Below are 16,866 nucleotides of genomic sequence, written 5' to 3'. Positions count from 1 at the left end.
AGCCCTTCTAAAACATTTTTTCATCTCAGCATTTGAGAATAAGCTATTTAAAAGTTTTCCACACATAACACATTTGAGTGAAGATGATGTATGAATTTACAACCAGTACATGATATATTTATATACTTATATATATATATGTATATATGTACTTAAAAAAAAAAAAACTTGGCCAGAAAGTAAGGCTAACTATAAAGTAGTCCAAGTAAATTATGCTTACCAAAAACATTAATTACAAAATTAAAATTTATCATGCATTTTTCAATCATTTAAACAACTGACAGAGTAAGCTTCGGCATCCAAAGGTTTTCAATCAACTACAAGAGAATTAAATTGTTATTTACATTTCTTTTCCTTAACTCAACAGTGTTTAAAGGGAATTACACTCTTAGGAGTTTCACCAGCCTCCTATGTAATACAAGCCAGAAAGATAGAAAATGGGTTTTTTTTTTTAATATTAGATATCAAGATAGTGGGTTTCAAATGACAGAAAACATATCATATACATACTTGTCTTTCACATACCACAGTACAGTTTAGAATACTGTTATGATATGATTCATACTTAAAATTCTAACCCTCAATAAAACAACTGACTCTGAAAAGTTCTTTAATAGCTATACTTATCACAAATTACATGATAAAAAGTTTGACTTCATCCACTGCAAATCAAAGTAAATAATTTAAAATACATCTATCAACTTAAAACAAAATAAATTTTAACATGTAAGCAACCAAATTTCAAAACACACAAAAAAATTTCTAAGAACATTGGTCTAAATATTTAACTTAAATCTTTTTGAGTATTCTGAAAGTCTTCAAATATTTCTTTTTAGATTAATTTTGATCCCTCTGCTTAAAAATATAATTCAGGATCTCTGAGTTTTAAATGAAGACGTTGGTAAATTGAGGGAGAAGCCATTTAATTAGCCCAAGTATAATAACGAAAATGGGCTGTCCCCATTAAATTAAGCTGTGACTACTAAAATTATATACTCATTTTAGTTTGCAGAACTTCCAGATTTGTAGAATAATGAACTCTTAGTAGATTTTTTTTCACCTTTATATATTTTAGTGCAAAATATTTTCGAGTGAGAATTTCTGACAAATAGTAGTAGCAGCAGCAAGATTTTTGAAACAGTAATATTAATGCTAAGGTTTTTCTCTCTCCTCCCCCAACCAGAAAAGAAAATTCTGTTTTAGAAGTGAACAAATTTACATATTTCAGGCACTATATAAATGAAAGCACCTTCATTTATTAGATGGAATACCTGTAATATGGTTATTTCAGACCAATTGCTGAAAAATGTTTGTCTTTTGAAAGGGTTTGTTACTGAATTTAACAATTAAAAACATAATAAATTCTTTCACTAAACAAACATATTGAGTTATTTATATGTCCTTTTTTATGAAAGCTGATTCACCACAAGAAATCCCAAACTCTAGATAGTAGAGTTTCAACTGTGGAATTTAGTCATCATGGAGAACTAAGTTCAGTTTAAAAAGATATTAATGAACAATGTTTTGTGTTACAGCTTTTCTGCAACTTCAAACATTATTTCTCTAACACTTTTATGAGTAATTTAATGTCTAAGTGATAAAGATGCTTTTTAGTCTAACATAAAAAAACATCTTAACAAATAACTAAGACACCACACTGCACCACAGAGCAATCAGTGTCTGCCCTAATTACCTTCTCCACCTCTGCCATTATACTCTGAATAAAGCAAACAAAAAAAGCCCACTTAAACAGTGGTACAGATGATTGTCTTCATGAATTCTTGGATGTAAGTTGTAGATTTTAGTATGGCAAATGATGAAGAGAAGCAAATTAAAAAAAAAACAAAGACCAATCCCAATCCCACTTTCTGGAGTTATGATCCAGTGGAGTGCAGGCTAGGAATTGGATAGAATTTGGAGATGCGACTCTGAGTCGAAGGGTTAAGGCATTCAGACTCCCCAGTCATTTTAAAGAATACTTCTTGTTCTTGAAGCTTCCTTGCAAATTCTTCCTCCAGTGTCTGGTAGGGGTAGAAGGAAGGAATATGAGAAAATAAGGAGAGGAGAAGAAAAGTTGCTATATAAAATGATTTTAAATAGGATTTGCTCCTAAAATATTTGCTCCTAAATAATAATGAAAATATTCTCAACCTCAGAACATTTCTAGTCCCATCCCTCTATGTCCTTGAGCTTTCTATGCAATCTGTGACTGCCTCAGGTAGAGTATAAAAGAAACATGTCACTCTGGAATCTCCAGAGAATATAAAGTATTATTGTTTTCTTGATCTTACTTAGGAGTCCAGAATAATATGAAACTATTAATTCACATTGGCAAGCCAAGTTTGACTAGTTTTCTTACTCCTGAATAGGCTCTGGAGAGGATGGAACTAGCTAAAAGGCATCTTTTGATATCAACAAATTTCCCCCACAAGGCCAAATTCAATCCATCTAATTTTATGTAACATCATAGTCCCAAAGAAGTAATAAATATGACAACAGAAAATCACTTTCCAATTGCAAAATTATAAAGACATTTAATTCAAATAATGATGAAAGATAATGTCTTTGGAGTCATCTTTTGACTAAGGGAATATATATATGGAAAATTATACTCTACTAAAATTTTTTTAAATTCTTATGAAAGTACATTTGAATGAAGAAAAGATAAACACCTACCAAAATATGCTAGCTAAATTGAATTGTTTTTTTTAAAACAGCAATGTAATAAGTTTTTGGAAAAATAAATTTATGAGCCATTTGCTGAGATTCTTATTTTCTGTAATAATTATCAAATGCTGCTAATTTGACTTCAACTTTTCTTGTACTAAGTTGTATAGATTTGAAATAGTGCCTTTTAATCTCTCTTTTTTTTAATTTACCTTTTTCCTGGGTCTCAATTTTTCTCTCCACTCCTTCAGTTCTTGACCATGCTCCTCATCTAATTCCTTTAGTTTCTGAGTCTCGTGTTCAACCAATAGATGACATTTTTCATTCTGATAGTACAGGGGGAAAAAGTGTGTGTGTGTTTGTGTGTATACACACACATGAGAGAGAGAGAAAGAGAAAGAGAGAGAGAGAGAGAGAGAGAGAGAGAGAGAGAGAGAGAGAGAGAGAGAGAGAGAGAGAGGTATAAGTAACACTAATTCATTTTTCCAGGAACAAGATAATTTCTTTAAAAACTTATAAACTTAGTAATCACTAAAAATATAAGCAGATAAACATACAAAGTAACAAGTAAATTTAACCCTTATCATTTAGTAAAGTAGAACCAAATAAATTAACAAACAAGTGGGAAAAATGCTTTGTTCATTATCTCTTTCCTGGTCTATTTGAAGTTCTTTTACTTTTGGCTTTCCTCCCTTTTTTCCTCTTTTGAAAAAATACAAATGTAATCAACTAATCACACTTTCAATTACTTCACATAAATAAAAGGCATAAAATAATTTGAAAAAATTATCATTTTTATAATGCAATAATATTCTATCATTAACATGCCAGAATTTTATTGTCATACTCTAGTCACTCACTTCAACAGGTTGTTTCCAATTTTTTGCATCTTCAAATTCTGATTACTTATTTAAGATTGGACATCATACATAAATAGATTTATAAAAATCTTTTAAAATGTTCATCCAGATTCAGAAAATGAAACCTGGCCAAAATTAAGTTTTTCTGGCTTAAAAGCCAAATCAGTTATTTACTACATATATAAAAAGATGATACTGAGTAAATTCTAGTTTTTTTCTCTTATAAACTTAAGAATTTAGAAGGCAATTTTGTATATGCTTTACCACTGAGACCAGATGCCAAAATTAGTAACCATTCTAAGCCATTTCAACTCAACAAATATTTATTGGATGACTATAACAGGCATAACATATTACAAGAACTATAAATATCAAGTAATATAGTAGGACAGCAACATAATTAAGGTCAGAATTGAAGAGAATCTTCTCTAAAATGCCCTTTTAAATTTCAGATACTATATCCCTAAGAACATTTCTAATCATTTTTTTCAAAAATATTAAAATAAATTAATTTCTATCAAAATTACATTCAGAGAAATTTGTATTTAAAAGTATAACAATTCTTCTGGCTGGTTCAATTATGAATATTTGTTTTGCCTTTTCTGCAATACAACATATAAGAATATAATGTTAATGAAAAGAGAAATCAGATAATAAAGGCTTATTTTTAAATTTTAAGAATTCTTTAATTATTATTTTGCAGTTAGGCAATGTGATGCTGAAATGATGTGCTTTACAAATGAGTCTATATAAACAAGTGATTAAATATCATGAGCTCTTTGTTTTGGGGACTGTATGGCTAACCTGTAGTTGATGTAGTTCTCGGACATTAGCTTCACACTGCAACTGAAGGTCCCGCATCTGATTTTCATGCTTTTGATGCTGAGCCATCCTTTCGTTTTTTTGTCTCTTTTCTTCTTGAGCAGCAAACTAAAAGATAAAACAACCCAGGATGCAAAACAGGAGATGAGAAGCATCTTAATTTATTGAATATCTATTTAAGGATTTTAACTTATTAGATTAAACTGAAAATTTTAAGTTAAAATAAACTAAAACCAGACAAAGTTATTACAGTAATTTATTTTCCAACTTATAATAATCTATTTTGTCAATATGTCTAAGCGTTAGAAATGAGCTTTTTCATCTAAATAAAGCAGAAAAGAAAGGCAACCCATATCTAAAAACTCCCTTTCTTCCCACATGAGGCCTGAAGAGATCTTCCTCTTTACTTAGCCTGTGATCAGAATATCTGAGAGATACAAGACTAAATTTAATTTAACAGCTTGTAAAGTTTCAAATGCAAAACAATTGAGAAGACATGTGAGTCTTTACTAAGTAACTAAATGGTTTCTTTCTTGCAGATTCATGCTCTAAGAACAATAATGAAACTTTTGCTTTCTCAACTGCAAAGTAGGATTTAGAGTGAAAATAACTCTCCACAGCTTTTTTCTACATATCAAGGTTTTGAAAAATCTTCTGTTTACCTATCCCACAGTCTGCTGTTATGGCACCTAAGTGGGTATACAGATGAGAAAGTCAGTAGCTTCTTCAGTAGAATCACAGCAAGTCACTATTTAAATTTAAGCAATTTAGTACAGTTTTATTATTATTCCCAAGGTTTATATAGTTCCTGGGATTACAGATGAGATCAATCTAGTTCAAGAGCGGAATGGGGCAGGAAGATAAGGGTACCCTTCTTTAAATAAAACCAGCCTAAGAAATTGATTACAACATTATATGTATTCCTAATTTTTTGGTGTATCTCATTAGGCTAAAAGTGTTAAATGTGTATCAATAATACTATGATTTGCCTTTCAAAACTAGTTTAATTTTTTAAAAAGCCTATTTGAAGCAAAAAATTTAGCTCCTTGCCTGTTTAATTTTGTCACGGTCCTGGTCTGGAGTGCCTGTTGAATTGATTCTCAAACTCTTCTTAAACATGGCCATCCGAGTCTTGGCTTCACTACGCTGGATCTTAGGTAGTCTTGCTCTTTCTTGAGTCTGTCTGTTTTTTAATTCTTCAATAAGCCGTTGATTATATCTCTGCATTTGTTCAGTTTCCTACAAGAGTTTTAAATAAAATCTACTGATATAAAAATAATATAATATAGCAGCTTTAACTTTAGGTACTTACTATTTACACAGTATCTTTTAGAAACTACATCCTTAAACATAATGTATAACTAAAAATGATATACCTATAATCCTACTATCATATTAAAACTGAAATTAAATATTCCTTATGTTTCCATTGAATAGGTCTTAAAACTTTGTGCGCATTTAATTTTCCTGTCTCATAAGCATTAATAGTTTTAGTGACATATACCAAACAAATGATATCTAAGATTTCTCTCCTTTCTAATCCATATTGCAATTTACCAACAGATTCCTACAGAATGTTTCTACAGAAACATATGTCACTCTCCTATTCACAATCTTCAATAGTTTCCTGTTACCTACAGGATAAAATTCAAAATTTGTTTGCCTGGAATTCAAAATATTCCGCAATGGTCCTTAGATCAGATCTTGTTTGCCTCATCTTTCACTATTCTTCTATACTTTATACCTGATGAGTCATGTTTTCTCCACATCTTCAGTTTCCTGTCTCTTCAGCCATGTAGAATGCCCTCCTCACCAGAAAACTGTATTATCAAAATCCTAACCACTTGTCAAGATTCTGGATTAGTACCAATTTGTCCATGAAACTTCTTTCACTCCCAGGAGAAGAGAGAGATTCCCTTCCCTTGAGTTCAAATATGATCTCAGACACTTACTAATTAATTTTATGACCTTGGTCAAGTTACTTTAACCTCTGTTTGTCTCAGTTTTCTCATTTATAAAATGGCATTAATAAGAGTACCTACCTCACAGGGTTATTGTAAAAATTATATGAGATAATATTTGTAAAGTACTTAACACAATGCCTGGTACATAGGAGACATTATATAAATGCTTATCCTTCCCATCCTCCCTCTGAGATACTTAACTCTACAGCACTCTATACAATTCATAATCTCACAGTGCCTAGTGTGTAAGGAGTGAGAGATAAAAATGAAAAGACAGAACTATCTCTGCCTCCAAGTACCTAGGGAGAAAAGAAAGGTAAAGGGGCAGCTAGCTGGGGTAGTGGATAGAGCACCAGCCCTGAAGTCAGGAAGACCTGAGTTCAAATCTGGCCTCAGACACATAATACTTCCTAGCTGTGTGACCCTGAGCAAGTCATTTAACCCCAACTGCCTCAGCAGGGGGAAAAAAAGGCAGAAAATACATGGAGCTAAGTAATTACAAAATAATTTCAGAAGAAAGGACGCTAGCAATTAAGGGGGCAGAAGAACTGGGCAAGTCTCAAAGAGAAGACAGTACTTGTGCTGAGCCTTGACTATTGCTTTTGTAGTTGTGCTAAAAAGGGATAAGAAAGCAAAGAAACTAGAGACTAATAAGAAGGCTCCTGTTGAGAGATGAAGACAAAGTGAGAGACGAGAAAGAAAGAAATTTGAGATGCTGTGCAACTAAAATCATAAGGACTTGACAACTGATTGGATGGAGATAATGAGAGAAGAGGCCACAAACTTCAGCAAGTAAAAAGACAAGGGCAATATTTGGCAACAAATATAATTACTGCCTTGGACATCAGTTTGAGTTTCCTTTCAGATAACCAGTTTAAAATGTTCAATATGTAATACAGGAATGGAGCTCAGAAGAGAGACTAGAACTGGATATACAAATCTGGAGTTATCAGCATAGACAGCAAAATTTATTATGGGTAATCCAGCAAAGATGAAAAGGAAGCTTCAGAAAAGTATGACAAGTTCTATGAGAGAGCAGTGTCATGGAACCCATGGAGAAAAAACTAGTCAATGCTTCAAACATTGTAGAAAAAAGCCAAGGATGAGTAAGGAGAGAAGATTTAGTAATTAAGAGATCATGGGTAACCTTCAAGAAAATACTTTCAGTTAGAAAACCAGATTGAAAAGGGTGAGAAATGAGTGAGAAGAGACAATAAGGATTTAAAAAAAAAACTTTGTAAAAGGAAGAAGAGATAAAGGATGACAATTTGATGGCTTCAAGTGAAGGCTTTTTAAGTGTTAATTGTTAATAGCAGACAAGAAGCTAATAGAAAGACTGAAGGGGATGAATGTAAAGTCAAATCCAAAAGAGGGATTGATATTGGCAAAGAAGAGAACTACTTCTTAGTTAAAGAAAAGAGCAAAGGAGAAAAGGATGACAGAAGAGGTTTAAGATATTTGAGATGTAAAACAGTGGGAAATAGGAAGCTGTCCATGAATGGTATTGTTTTTATGTCTTCTATACTCTAAAGGGCTAAAACTGCATACCATCATGTAATATGTATCTGTCTAATTTAAATTAGGTTTCTAACTTGTACTTCTTAAGGGAAAAACCTCATTTATTTCTTAACCCACCAGTGCTAGAAAAAAGTGATGATTTAACAAATTTTTTAAAAGCTGGTTTCATTAATTTTTTTTAAAAAGTAAATTTGACTCAATTTTAATATGCCTTAGAATTTATGCATATAAAATCCCCACTTAAATACAAATATAAAAGCTACATTTTCATCTAATAACAGAAAATCTGCCTAAAAATCTTTCAGATAATAGATACTTAAGAAACATGAAAAATCAGATTTTTCTTCCATAAAATCTTGATCTTTTGGAGTGAAATGAAAACAAAACAAATTTTTCTACCCAACCTCCCTTTGCTTTTCTTTCAACTAAGCCACTTAAAAATGTAATTTTCTCCCCCATCAAAAAGAACTGTCTTTAAAGGCAAAATCTTTACGTCCCTACTTCTGCCAAAGTATACAGTGACCATCAAAAATTAGGCACAAAACAACCTGAGTTACTACAACATAGTTATAGTGCTTTAAATAAAAGTAATTATAAATGGATATTTATTTAGCTTTTTTCCTGTTTAAAATTAATAATAATAATAATTAAAATAAACTAATTCTTCAAATTCTCTTTCTACTAGGACCTAAGCACAAGTCCTCATTTTCATACTCTGAACAGTCTAAGAAGTCATTATAACAAAGCAAAATGAAGATTATATTTTAAAAAGGCAACTAGATATTTCAATTAGCTGCCATTTTTATGATTTTAAAATATATAGTTTTACAACCCTGATCAAATATAGTTAACTACTCTACAATTCTACAAAGAAACGTGGTAGGAAAAAAGACAATAAGAACAAAAAAAAAAATAACCTAAAATGTGGCTATTAGAAAACCTAAGTTGGTTTACATGACTAACATGAAAAAGTTGTATCATGTTATAAAATGTGAAGAAGAATGAGAAATGACAACAACAATTAAAATGGAAAGAAAAAACTAACCTAGATGTTGTGTAATTATAATGAAAAAGCTTAGTCCCAAAAAAGAAATTTCTTAAAATGAATTTTCCTCCCTTCTTTTCTTCAATGGGGGATCAAGAGCATAGAACAGAGGTCAGATTCAGTTGATCTTTTACTTAAGTTTGCTGATTTGCCTTTTCTCACTCTTTTTTTTACAAAGGATGATTCAAAAGACAAGCAGAAAAGGCCATAATTGGAAAATAAGATGATGCAAAACCAAAAGATATCAAATGTAAAATAAATGTAAAAAAAAATAAAAGAAAAAAAAAAAAAAAAAAAGGACAATCTCACAATAATTCCCTTCTTTACTCCGTCCTTTGGGCACCCTCAATTGTAAAATGGATTATTTATCTAACCTCTCAGTCTTACTGTTAAAGATCAAATGAGATAATATCTGTGAAGCACTTAGCACTGTGCCTGGCACATAAAAGGTACTTAATGATGTTTATTCCCTTCTCTCCTGGATTATATATAAACATTCAAAAACCCTAAAAATACCATAATGCAAAAAGAAAGAAAGAACATCAGTCTTTTCACTAACCTTTTCATGGCGCTTAAGTAGTTGATGCCTTTGCATGAAATACTGATCCTTGAGTTGTTGTTTAAGCAGTTGATGTTTTTCTTGTAAATGTCGTTCCTCAAGTTCCCAAATAGCAGCTTCACGTGCTAAAAGAAAACAATTTTCAGAAATGTGCTTTTGATTTCTTCCCCTAATACATTCTTGTTTTCTCATTTTAATATTAACCTAAAATATGTATTCTATTTCTAACAGTTTATTAATTTTAAAGTACAAATGAAAAATTACCAAAATTGTATAGATAGTAGCAATTTATTACTTCTTTCCATCCTGTTCTAATTTTCTATGAATAGTTAGTTAATGCCCTCCAAAATTCCACTGAGGCAAATTAACGAGAAAGAAGTATAAAAATTAAATGTTTAGAAGAAATAAGTATTTCCATTTCCATCCCATTATGTAATCATGAAATACATCCAAAGGCATAAGATATTGAAGGAACCCAATATCACTAATGAAAGTTTCTGGCTCTACTTAGCTAACTTTAAAGGAGCTAATTTCTCATTTTGGTTTTCTATTTGCATAAAATATTATAAATCTAACAATATTTCTTAAAAAAAAAAAAGGGGGGGGTCTCCTTTCTTCTTTTTTCCTTTTTATCCTTTCTTTTCCCTAAAAAGAACAATATTGATCTATTTACCCCATAAATTATTTTTAATATTGTTATTGCTACTACTTTCACATATACAAGCTGCATATTTCTACATACCTCTCATGAGCTGCTGTTTATTATTTAGACATTCTCGCTCAATGTTAGCTAATTCTGCCTTCTGCTGTTGGATGATTTTTTTCAGTGATCCATCTAATTCCTGCTGTTGCTTCTGAACAAATTCTTGTTCCTAACAGATACATGCAAAAATCTATTAACAACTATTCTGTGAGTATACTAATACGTCTGTATATATTAATGTTTAAACAAGAGGCCCAGATCATTATCATACACATCACCAAAATGCTCAAGATTTTTTAAATGTGTAATTATCCAATTTTTGGATAACCAGAAAGAAAAGTAAAATGGTTATTATATATATCATTCTAAACTCAAAACTAAGGACAATGCACACACCAGAAATTTACACACAATAATAATTATAAAAATCACAGTAACAATTACACAGACTACTATTACACTAACATTTTGCTTCTAGAAGTGGTACAAAGTACACTACAGAAAATAAGAAAAAATAGGCAATGTCTCTTAGAAAGATGGTTTACACAACTAATTTTTAAAGCCAAATTTTAAAACTTTTTTCCCTGGAAAAAGCAATGGTTAGCAAGAAAGTAATTATATTAGTCTTGGATAAAGATACCTTTTAGACATGTGCCAAGAATGATGATTTGAGGCCCACATCATTCCTGAAGAATTATGAAGAAAGAACAAGATTAAGGGTTACTTGCCCTCAATCAACAAATGAAAAACATTGTAACTTTACAACATTACCATAGGCTTTGGCTTTTAGGTGGATTTTGGATGATTTAGTCTCAAGAAGGTTATGCTAAATTATAACATCATGTAGATTTGGGTATCTGTTAGATTGATTATTAAATGATTATGCTAGAGGGTGTTCAAAAAAGGAGGGCAAATCCACATAGTTACATTAAACATTCAATGATCAATTGACTTCATTTCTTCCTTAAGAGACCAGATCACTTCTGATCTAGACCCCAAGATATAGGATCGAATCCTTACACACACACACACACACACACACACACACACACACACACACACACCCCACACAAAATCTTCCTGTTCACATGAAAACAGATATGAACCCCTAAATCAAATATGTCCCTTGGATCAACGGTAGTTCAAATCTGACATGATCTAGAATCTAGATTCACAAAATTTCAGCCAAAATCAGACCATCCATGGTTGAAGGTGTGGGGATTAGGGATGAGGTTGTCTTGGTTAACAAAATTCACTGGGGAAATCTACCTTACTATGGGGATTCTGTGGCGGATAATTAATTCCCTATAATTGGTTTAATGCTATTCTGTTAAGCATACTTTGTAAAAATGCTTTATGATTGATAAACCCAAATGTTAAGGCAAGAGCTCAAAAACTTGGGAACACTGAAAAGCAAACTGGTAAAAACCAGACATAGACTAACATTTCATGTGGTATACCAAAATAAGCTAAAAATGGGTGCATGATTTAAACATAAAAGATGATATTGTAAGCAAATTAATGGAGCAGGAAAAAAAATTACTTGTCAGATCTACAGACAGGAGAAGAATACATACACAGTACACAGACAAGAGACAAGTACACAGTAGGTAAAATAGATAATTTTGACTCCATAAAATTTTTAAAATTTCCACAAATATAAACAATGAAGTTAAGATTAAAAGAAAAAGCAGCATCCCTGGGTGGGATAGGAAGAGAATCTTTGCAGTAAGTTTTCTGATAGAGGTCTCATTTCTAATTTATAAAAATTGAGTTGATTTTTTAAGAATAAGAGCCATAAGGAACTGGAAACTGAGTGGATACTCATCAGTTGGGGAATGGCTGAATAAGTTATAGTATATAAATGTAACGGAATATTATTATATAAGAAATGATGAGCAGGCTGATTTCAGAAAAGCCTGGAAAGACTTGCATGAACTGATGCTAAGGGAAGTAAGTAGAACCAAGAGGATATTATACACAGCAACAACAAGATCACGTAAAGATCAACTGTGATACTGGGAAGTGAATGTAAATTGTTAGCACTACTGTCTATCTACCCAGGTTACTTATACCTTCAGAATGTAATACTTAATGTGCAACAAGAAAATGGTATTTACACACATATATTGTATCTAGGTTATATTGTAACATATGTAAAATGTATAGGATTGCCTGTCATCGGGGGGAGGGAATGGAGGGAGGGGGAGGAATAATTTGGAAAAATGAATACAAGGGATAATATTATTTTAAAAAATTACTCACGCATATATACTGTGGGAAAAAAATTCTAAAAAAAAAAAGATCAACTGTGATAAACTTGGTTCTTTTGAACAATAAGGTAATTCATGGCAACTTCAATATATTTGTGATGAAAAGAGCTATCTGCATCCAGGGAGAAGACTATGGAGACTACATATGGATCACAACATAGTATTTTCACCTTTTTGTTGTTATTTGGGTTTTTTTCCCTTTTGACCTTTTTCTTGTGCAACATGATAAATATGAAAAATGTTTAGAAGAATTGGGCATGTATAATTTAACATATATTGGATTACTTGCCAGGAAGGGAAGGGGAGGAGGAAGAAGGGGAAAAAATCTGGAATACAAGGTTTTGCAAGGGTGAATGCTGAAAACTATCTTGGCATGTATTTTGAAAAAATAAAAAGAAGAAGAAGAAGAAGAAGAAGAAGAAGAAGAAGAAGAAGAAGAAGAAGAAGAAGAAGAAGAAGAAGAAGAAGAAGAAGAAGAAGAAGAAGAAGAAGAAGAAGAAGAAAGAAGAAGAAAGAAGAAGAAAGAAGAAGAAAGAAGAAGAAAGAAGAAGAAAGAAGAAGAAAGAAGAAGAAAGAAGAAGAAAGAAGAAGAAAGAAGAAGAAAGAAGAAGAAAGAAGAAGAAAGAAGAAGAAAGAAGAAGAAAGAAGAAGAAAGAAGAAGAAAGAAGAAGAAAGAAGAAGAAAGAAGAAGAAAGAAGAAGAAAGAAGAAGAAAGAAGAAGAAAGAAGAAGAAAGAAGAAGAAAGAAGAAGAAAGAAGAAGAAGAAGAAGAAGAAGAAGAAGAAGAAGAAGAAGAAGAAGAAGAAGAAGAAGAAGAAGAAGAAGAAGAAGAATCATTTCCCAAATGATAAACTGTCAAGAGGATTTGAATAGGCAGTTTTTAGAGGAAGAAAAATATCAATAGTCTGAGGTAACGCCTCACAACCATCAGATCAGCTAAGGTGACAAAAATAGAAAATAACACAGGCTGGAGGAAATGTGGGAAAAGAGGAGCTATGAACTAATCTAATCATTTTGGAAAATAATTTGAAACTATGATCAAAAAGCTATCAAATTATAGATATTATTTAGTGTAGCAGTCCCATAATTATGTCTAGACTTCAAAGAAATCAAAAAAAGAGAAACAAGATCCATACGTTCAAAGTATTTATGGTACCTTTTTCTATTGGCAAAGAATTAAAAACTTAGTGGGTGTCCCCCAATTGAGGAATGAAGACGTTTTGACAGGTGGAAATGGTAGAATAATATTCTGCCACAATAAATGAAAGGGATGATTTCAAGTAAACCTGGGAAGACCTGTATGAACTGATGCAAAGTGAAGTGAGCATAACTAAGAGAATAATCTACTGAAAAACTAACTCTAATCAACACAATGACCTAACACAATTCCAAAGGACTTGTCATAAAACATGCTAAACACTTCCAAACAAAAAATTTATAGACTCAGAGTGTAAAAGTAAGCATTATTTTTCTTTTCTTGACTATTTTTTTTTTTTTGGAGAAGGGGAATGAGGGAATATGGCTTTTTTCATGACTATTCATTATTTATATTGAGTTTTGTTTTTCTTGCTTACTCAATGACTGGGGGGGAAGGGATAGGAGAAGGTAAAGAATTTGAAACTGGAAAAAAAAAAAAGAATAAAGAAGTCCTTGTGCTTTAAAGATAAATAATTTTTAAATATTTATCTTTTCAAATTTTTTTAAACTTTTAAAAAATGTGTTAAGATTATCTATAATTCTTTAAATAGCTAAAAGTGGCAGATACATTTTTATCTAGGTGACCTAAATTGGGTAATTTGGCATAAATACCATATTTATAATCATATCAGTAAAAAAGAAAAGGCATCTAGATCAATTCCATAACATCATTTTTTATGTGACTAACATCAGTCTTTTATCACCAGAAAACAGGATAGTTTTGTGAAAATATACAAATTACCTAATGTAATTCTTCAAGATTCCATCAGTTTTGGTAGTTAACCTCATCATTATCTTTTGGTCTTTCTGGAGAATAGGGCCATGAACTCTAGAATCTAAAACTAAAAATTTAAAGAGAAATCTCAGCTCATACATCTCATTTTTCATCTACCTGCACTATTTTGGAAGTTCTCTGACTTCACTATGCCCTTACATTTGGTATCTTCCCTCTACTTTATCCCCATTTTTCACCTTCCTTTTGTATGTTTCCTTCCCCCTTTAGGCTGTAAGCTCCTCAAGGGCTATTTTATATTTGTATCATATTTTCCTCAGTCAAATTGAGAAAGATCTTAGCTTAAAAGGTCTCCGCCTGCATCCAGAGTCATCTCATCATAGGTTTAGATCAGTATGATTTATACCTTGCCACTGGATTCAAACAGCTCCAGTGGAGAGAGAGGCTGGTGACTTTGTATAGCTCTTCTTCGTTTAAATCTAATTCACTTGAAAGTCATGGTATCACCTTCCTTTTTGAAAATGAAAAACAGTGCTTAGCTCAGTGCCTGATACATAGTAGGTGCTTAATAAATGTTTCCCCGACTAGATAAATAAAACATTTTAGATTTTTTAAATTATGGGAAAACCCATGTGTCCAGTTACATAGTCAAGAAAATAAGTTGTCTCTCTCTTCATCTAGTCACATTAGGTTTCCATGTAGACATTTTTTATTAATAAAATTATGTCAGCTTGGAGAGAATTCTTTGTGCCTTGTCAAAGGGATCATTTTTTGGACTTTTTTTCAAAATTTAATGTTTTATATAAACATATAGAAGGCAAGTTTATCACAATTACCAATGACATAAAACTAGGAAAAGTGCTGAACAGTATAATGAATGGCATAATATACTAGAATCAAAAGCCAAAATCAACAGAGATAAAAGTAAAGTTCCAAATTTAAGCTAAAAATTGAACTGTATGAGCATATGATGGGAAATACATGTATCATAATATGTGAAAATGACAGGAAAAGATGATAAATGCTGGAAGGGATGACGGAAAACTGGGACACTGGTGGAATTGTGAAAAGATCCAACCATTCTGGAGAGCAATTTGGAACTATGCCCAAAGGGCCATAAAATTGTGCAAACCCTTTGATGCAGCAGCATCTCTATTGAGCTTATATCCCAAGGAGATCATAAAAAAGGGAAAAGGACCTACATATACAAAAATGTAGTTTCTAGTTTAGAAACTGAGTGGATGCCCATCAAATGGACAATGGTCATGGTATGTAAATGTTATGCAATATTGTTCTATAATAATGAGCAAGTTGATTTCAAAAAAGCCTGGAAAGACTTACATGAACTGATATTAAGAGAAATTAATAGAACGAGAAGAACCCTGTACACAGTAACAACAAGATTATGCATAGATCAATTCTGATGGACATAGCTCTTTTCAACAATGAGGTCACTCAAGCCAATTCCAATGGTCTTGTAATGGAGAAAACCATCAGCATCCAGAAAGAGGAGTATGAGGACTGAATGTGAATCACAACATAGCATTTTCACCTTTATTCTTTGCTTGCTTGTTTTTTCTATTCACCCCCCCTTTTGATCTGTTTTTTTTTTTTTGTATGTGTGTGCAGAATAATAAATGTAGAAATATGTTTTTTAAAATTGTACATTAGACTGCTTAATGTTTTGGGGAGAGAAAAATTTGGAATACAGGGTTTTATGAGGATGGATGTTGAAAATTATCTTTGAGGGGCAGCTAGGTGGTGCAGTGGATAGAACACCAGCTTTGAATTCAGGAGGATCTGAGTTCAAATCTGGTCTCAGACACTTAACACTTCCTAGCTGTGTGACCCTGGGCAAGTCACTTAACCCCAGCCTCGAGGGATGGGAGTAGGGGGGGGGAGTAAAAATTATCTTTGCATGTATTTTTAAAAATATATTTTTTAAATTTCTTTGAAACATTCATTTTAAAGTCAAATAGTTATACTAAAGCTATGGTAAATTTGTTGTAGCTTTTCTCTCTTTGACAACAAAATCAGAGTATGTTTTAAAAGATTTTATACATATAACTTAACAAAAATAGTTTCAAAGTTTACCATAAATTAGGACTCCTAAGCTGCATTCCTCATAGTAGAGACTGAATTATCTATAATAGCTCACCTGACTTATCTGTTATTCAAGTGTTACAGTAAAAATGAGGATTTAATCCCTTACTTATAAATTTGTCAGAAATAAATCAATGTTCATAATGTACATTTGAATACCAGATTAGGGATGCAATTCAACTAAGAAGTATATAACTGTACAAAAAAATGAAACGCAGTAAATTTTATCTACTTATAAACTTGCTTATTGCCCTGAGGGTAATTCATCCAATATAGAAGATTCTTCCGAGAAACAAGGAAGACAAAACTATAGTAAGGTAGAGGGATTCGGTTAAAGAAGTTCCCACACTGATACATTGTGGGTGGAATTGTGAATACATCCAGCCATTCTGGAGAGCAATCTGGAAGTATGCCCAAAAACTT

General features: G+C 31.8%; 1 protein-coding gene across 1 annotated transcript in view; it reads right to left on the bottom strand.

Moving 5' to 3' along the window:
• Window positions 1–1,730: 1,730 nt before the first annotated feature.
• The window catches only part of SLK (STE20 like kinase), a 60,322-nt gene continuing 45,186 nt past the window's right edge, over window positions 1,731–16,866 (bottom strand). Inside the window, 6 exon segments of the mRNA XM_074295513.1 lie at window positions 1,731–2,021; window positions 2,880–2,993; window positions 4,332–4,457; window positions 5,400–5,588; window positions 9,436–9,560; window positions 10,178–10,307. Coding sequence (XP_074151614.1) covers window positions 1,875–2,021; window positions 2,880–2,993; window positions 4,332–4,457; window positions 5,400–5,588; window positions 9,436–9,560; window positions 10,178–10,307 — 831 coding nt within the window. The 3' untranslated portion in view covers window positions 1,731–1,874.

The sequence above is a fragment of the Sminthopsis crassicaudata genome, chromosome 2 (assembly GCF_048593235.1).
Source record: "Sminthopsis crassicaudata isolate SCR6 chromosome 2, ASM4859323v1, whole genome shotgun sequence".
Classification (NCBI taxonomy): Eukaryota; Metazoa; Chordata; class Mammalia; order Dasyuromorphia; family Dasyuridae; genus Sminthopsis; species Sminthopsis crassicaudata.
The sequence above is the reverse complement of the archived record's forward strand: the minus strand, read 5'-3'. Positions and strand labels throughout refer to the sequence as shown.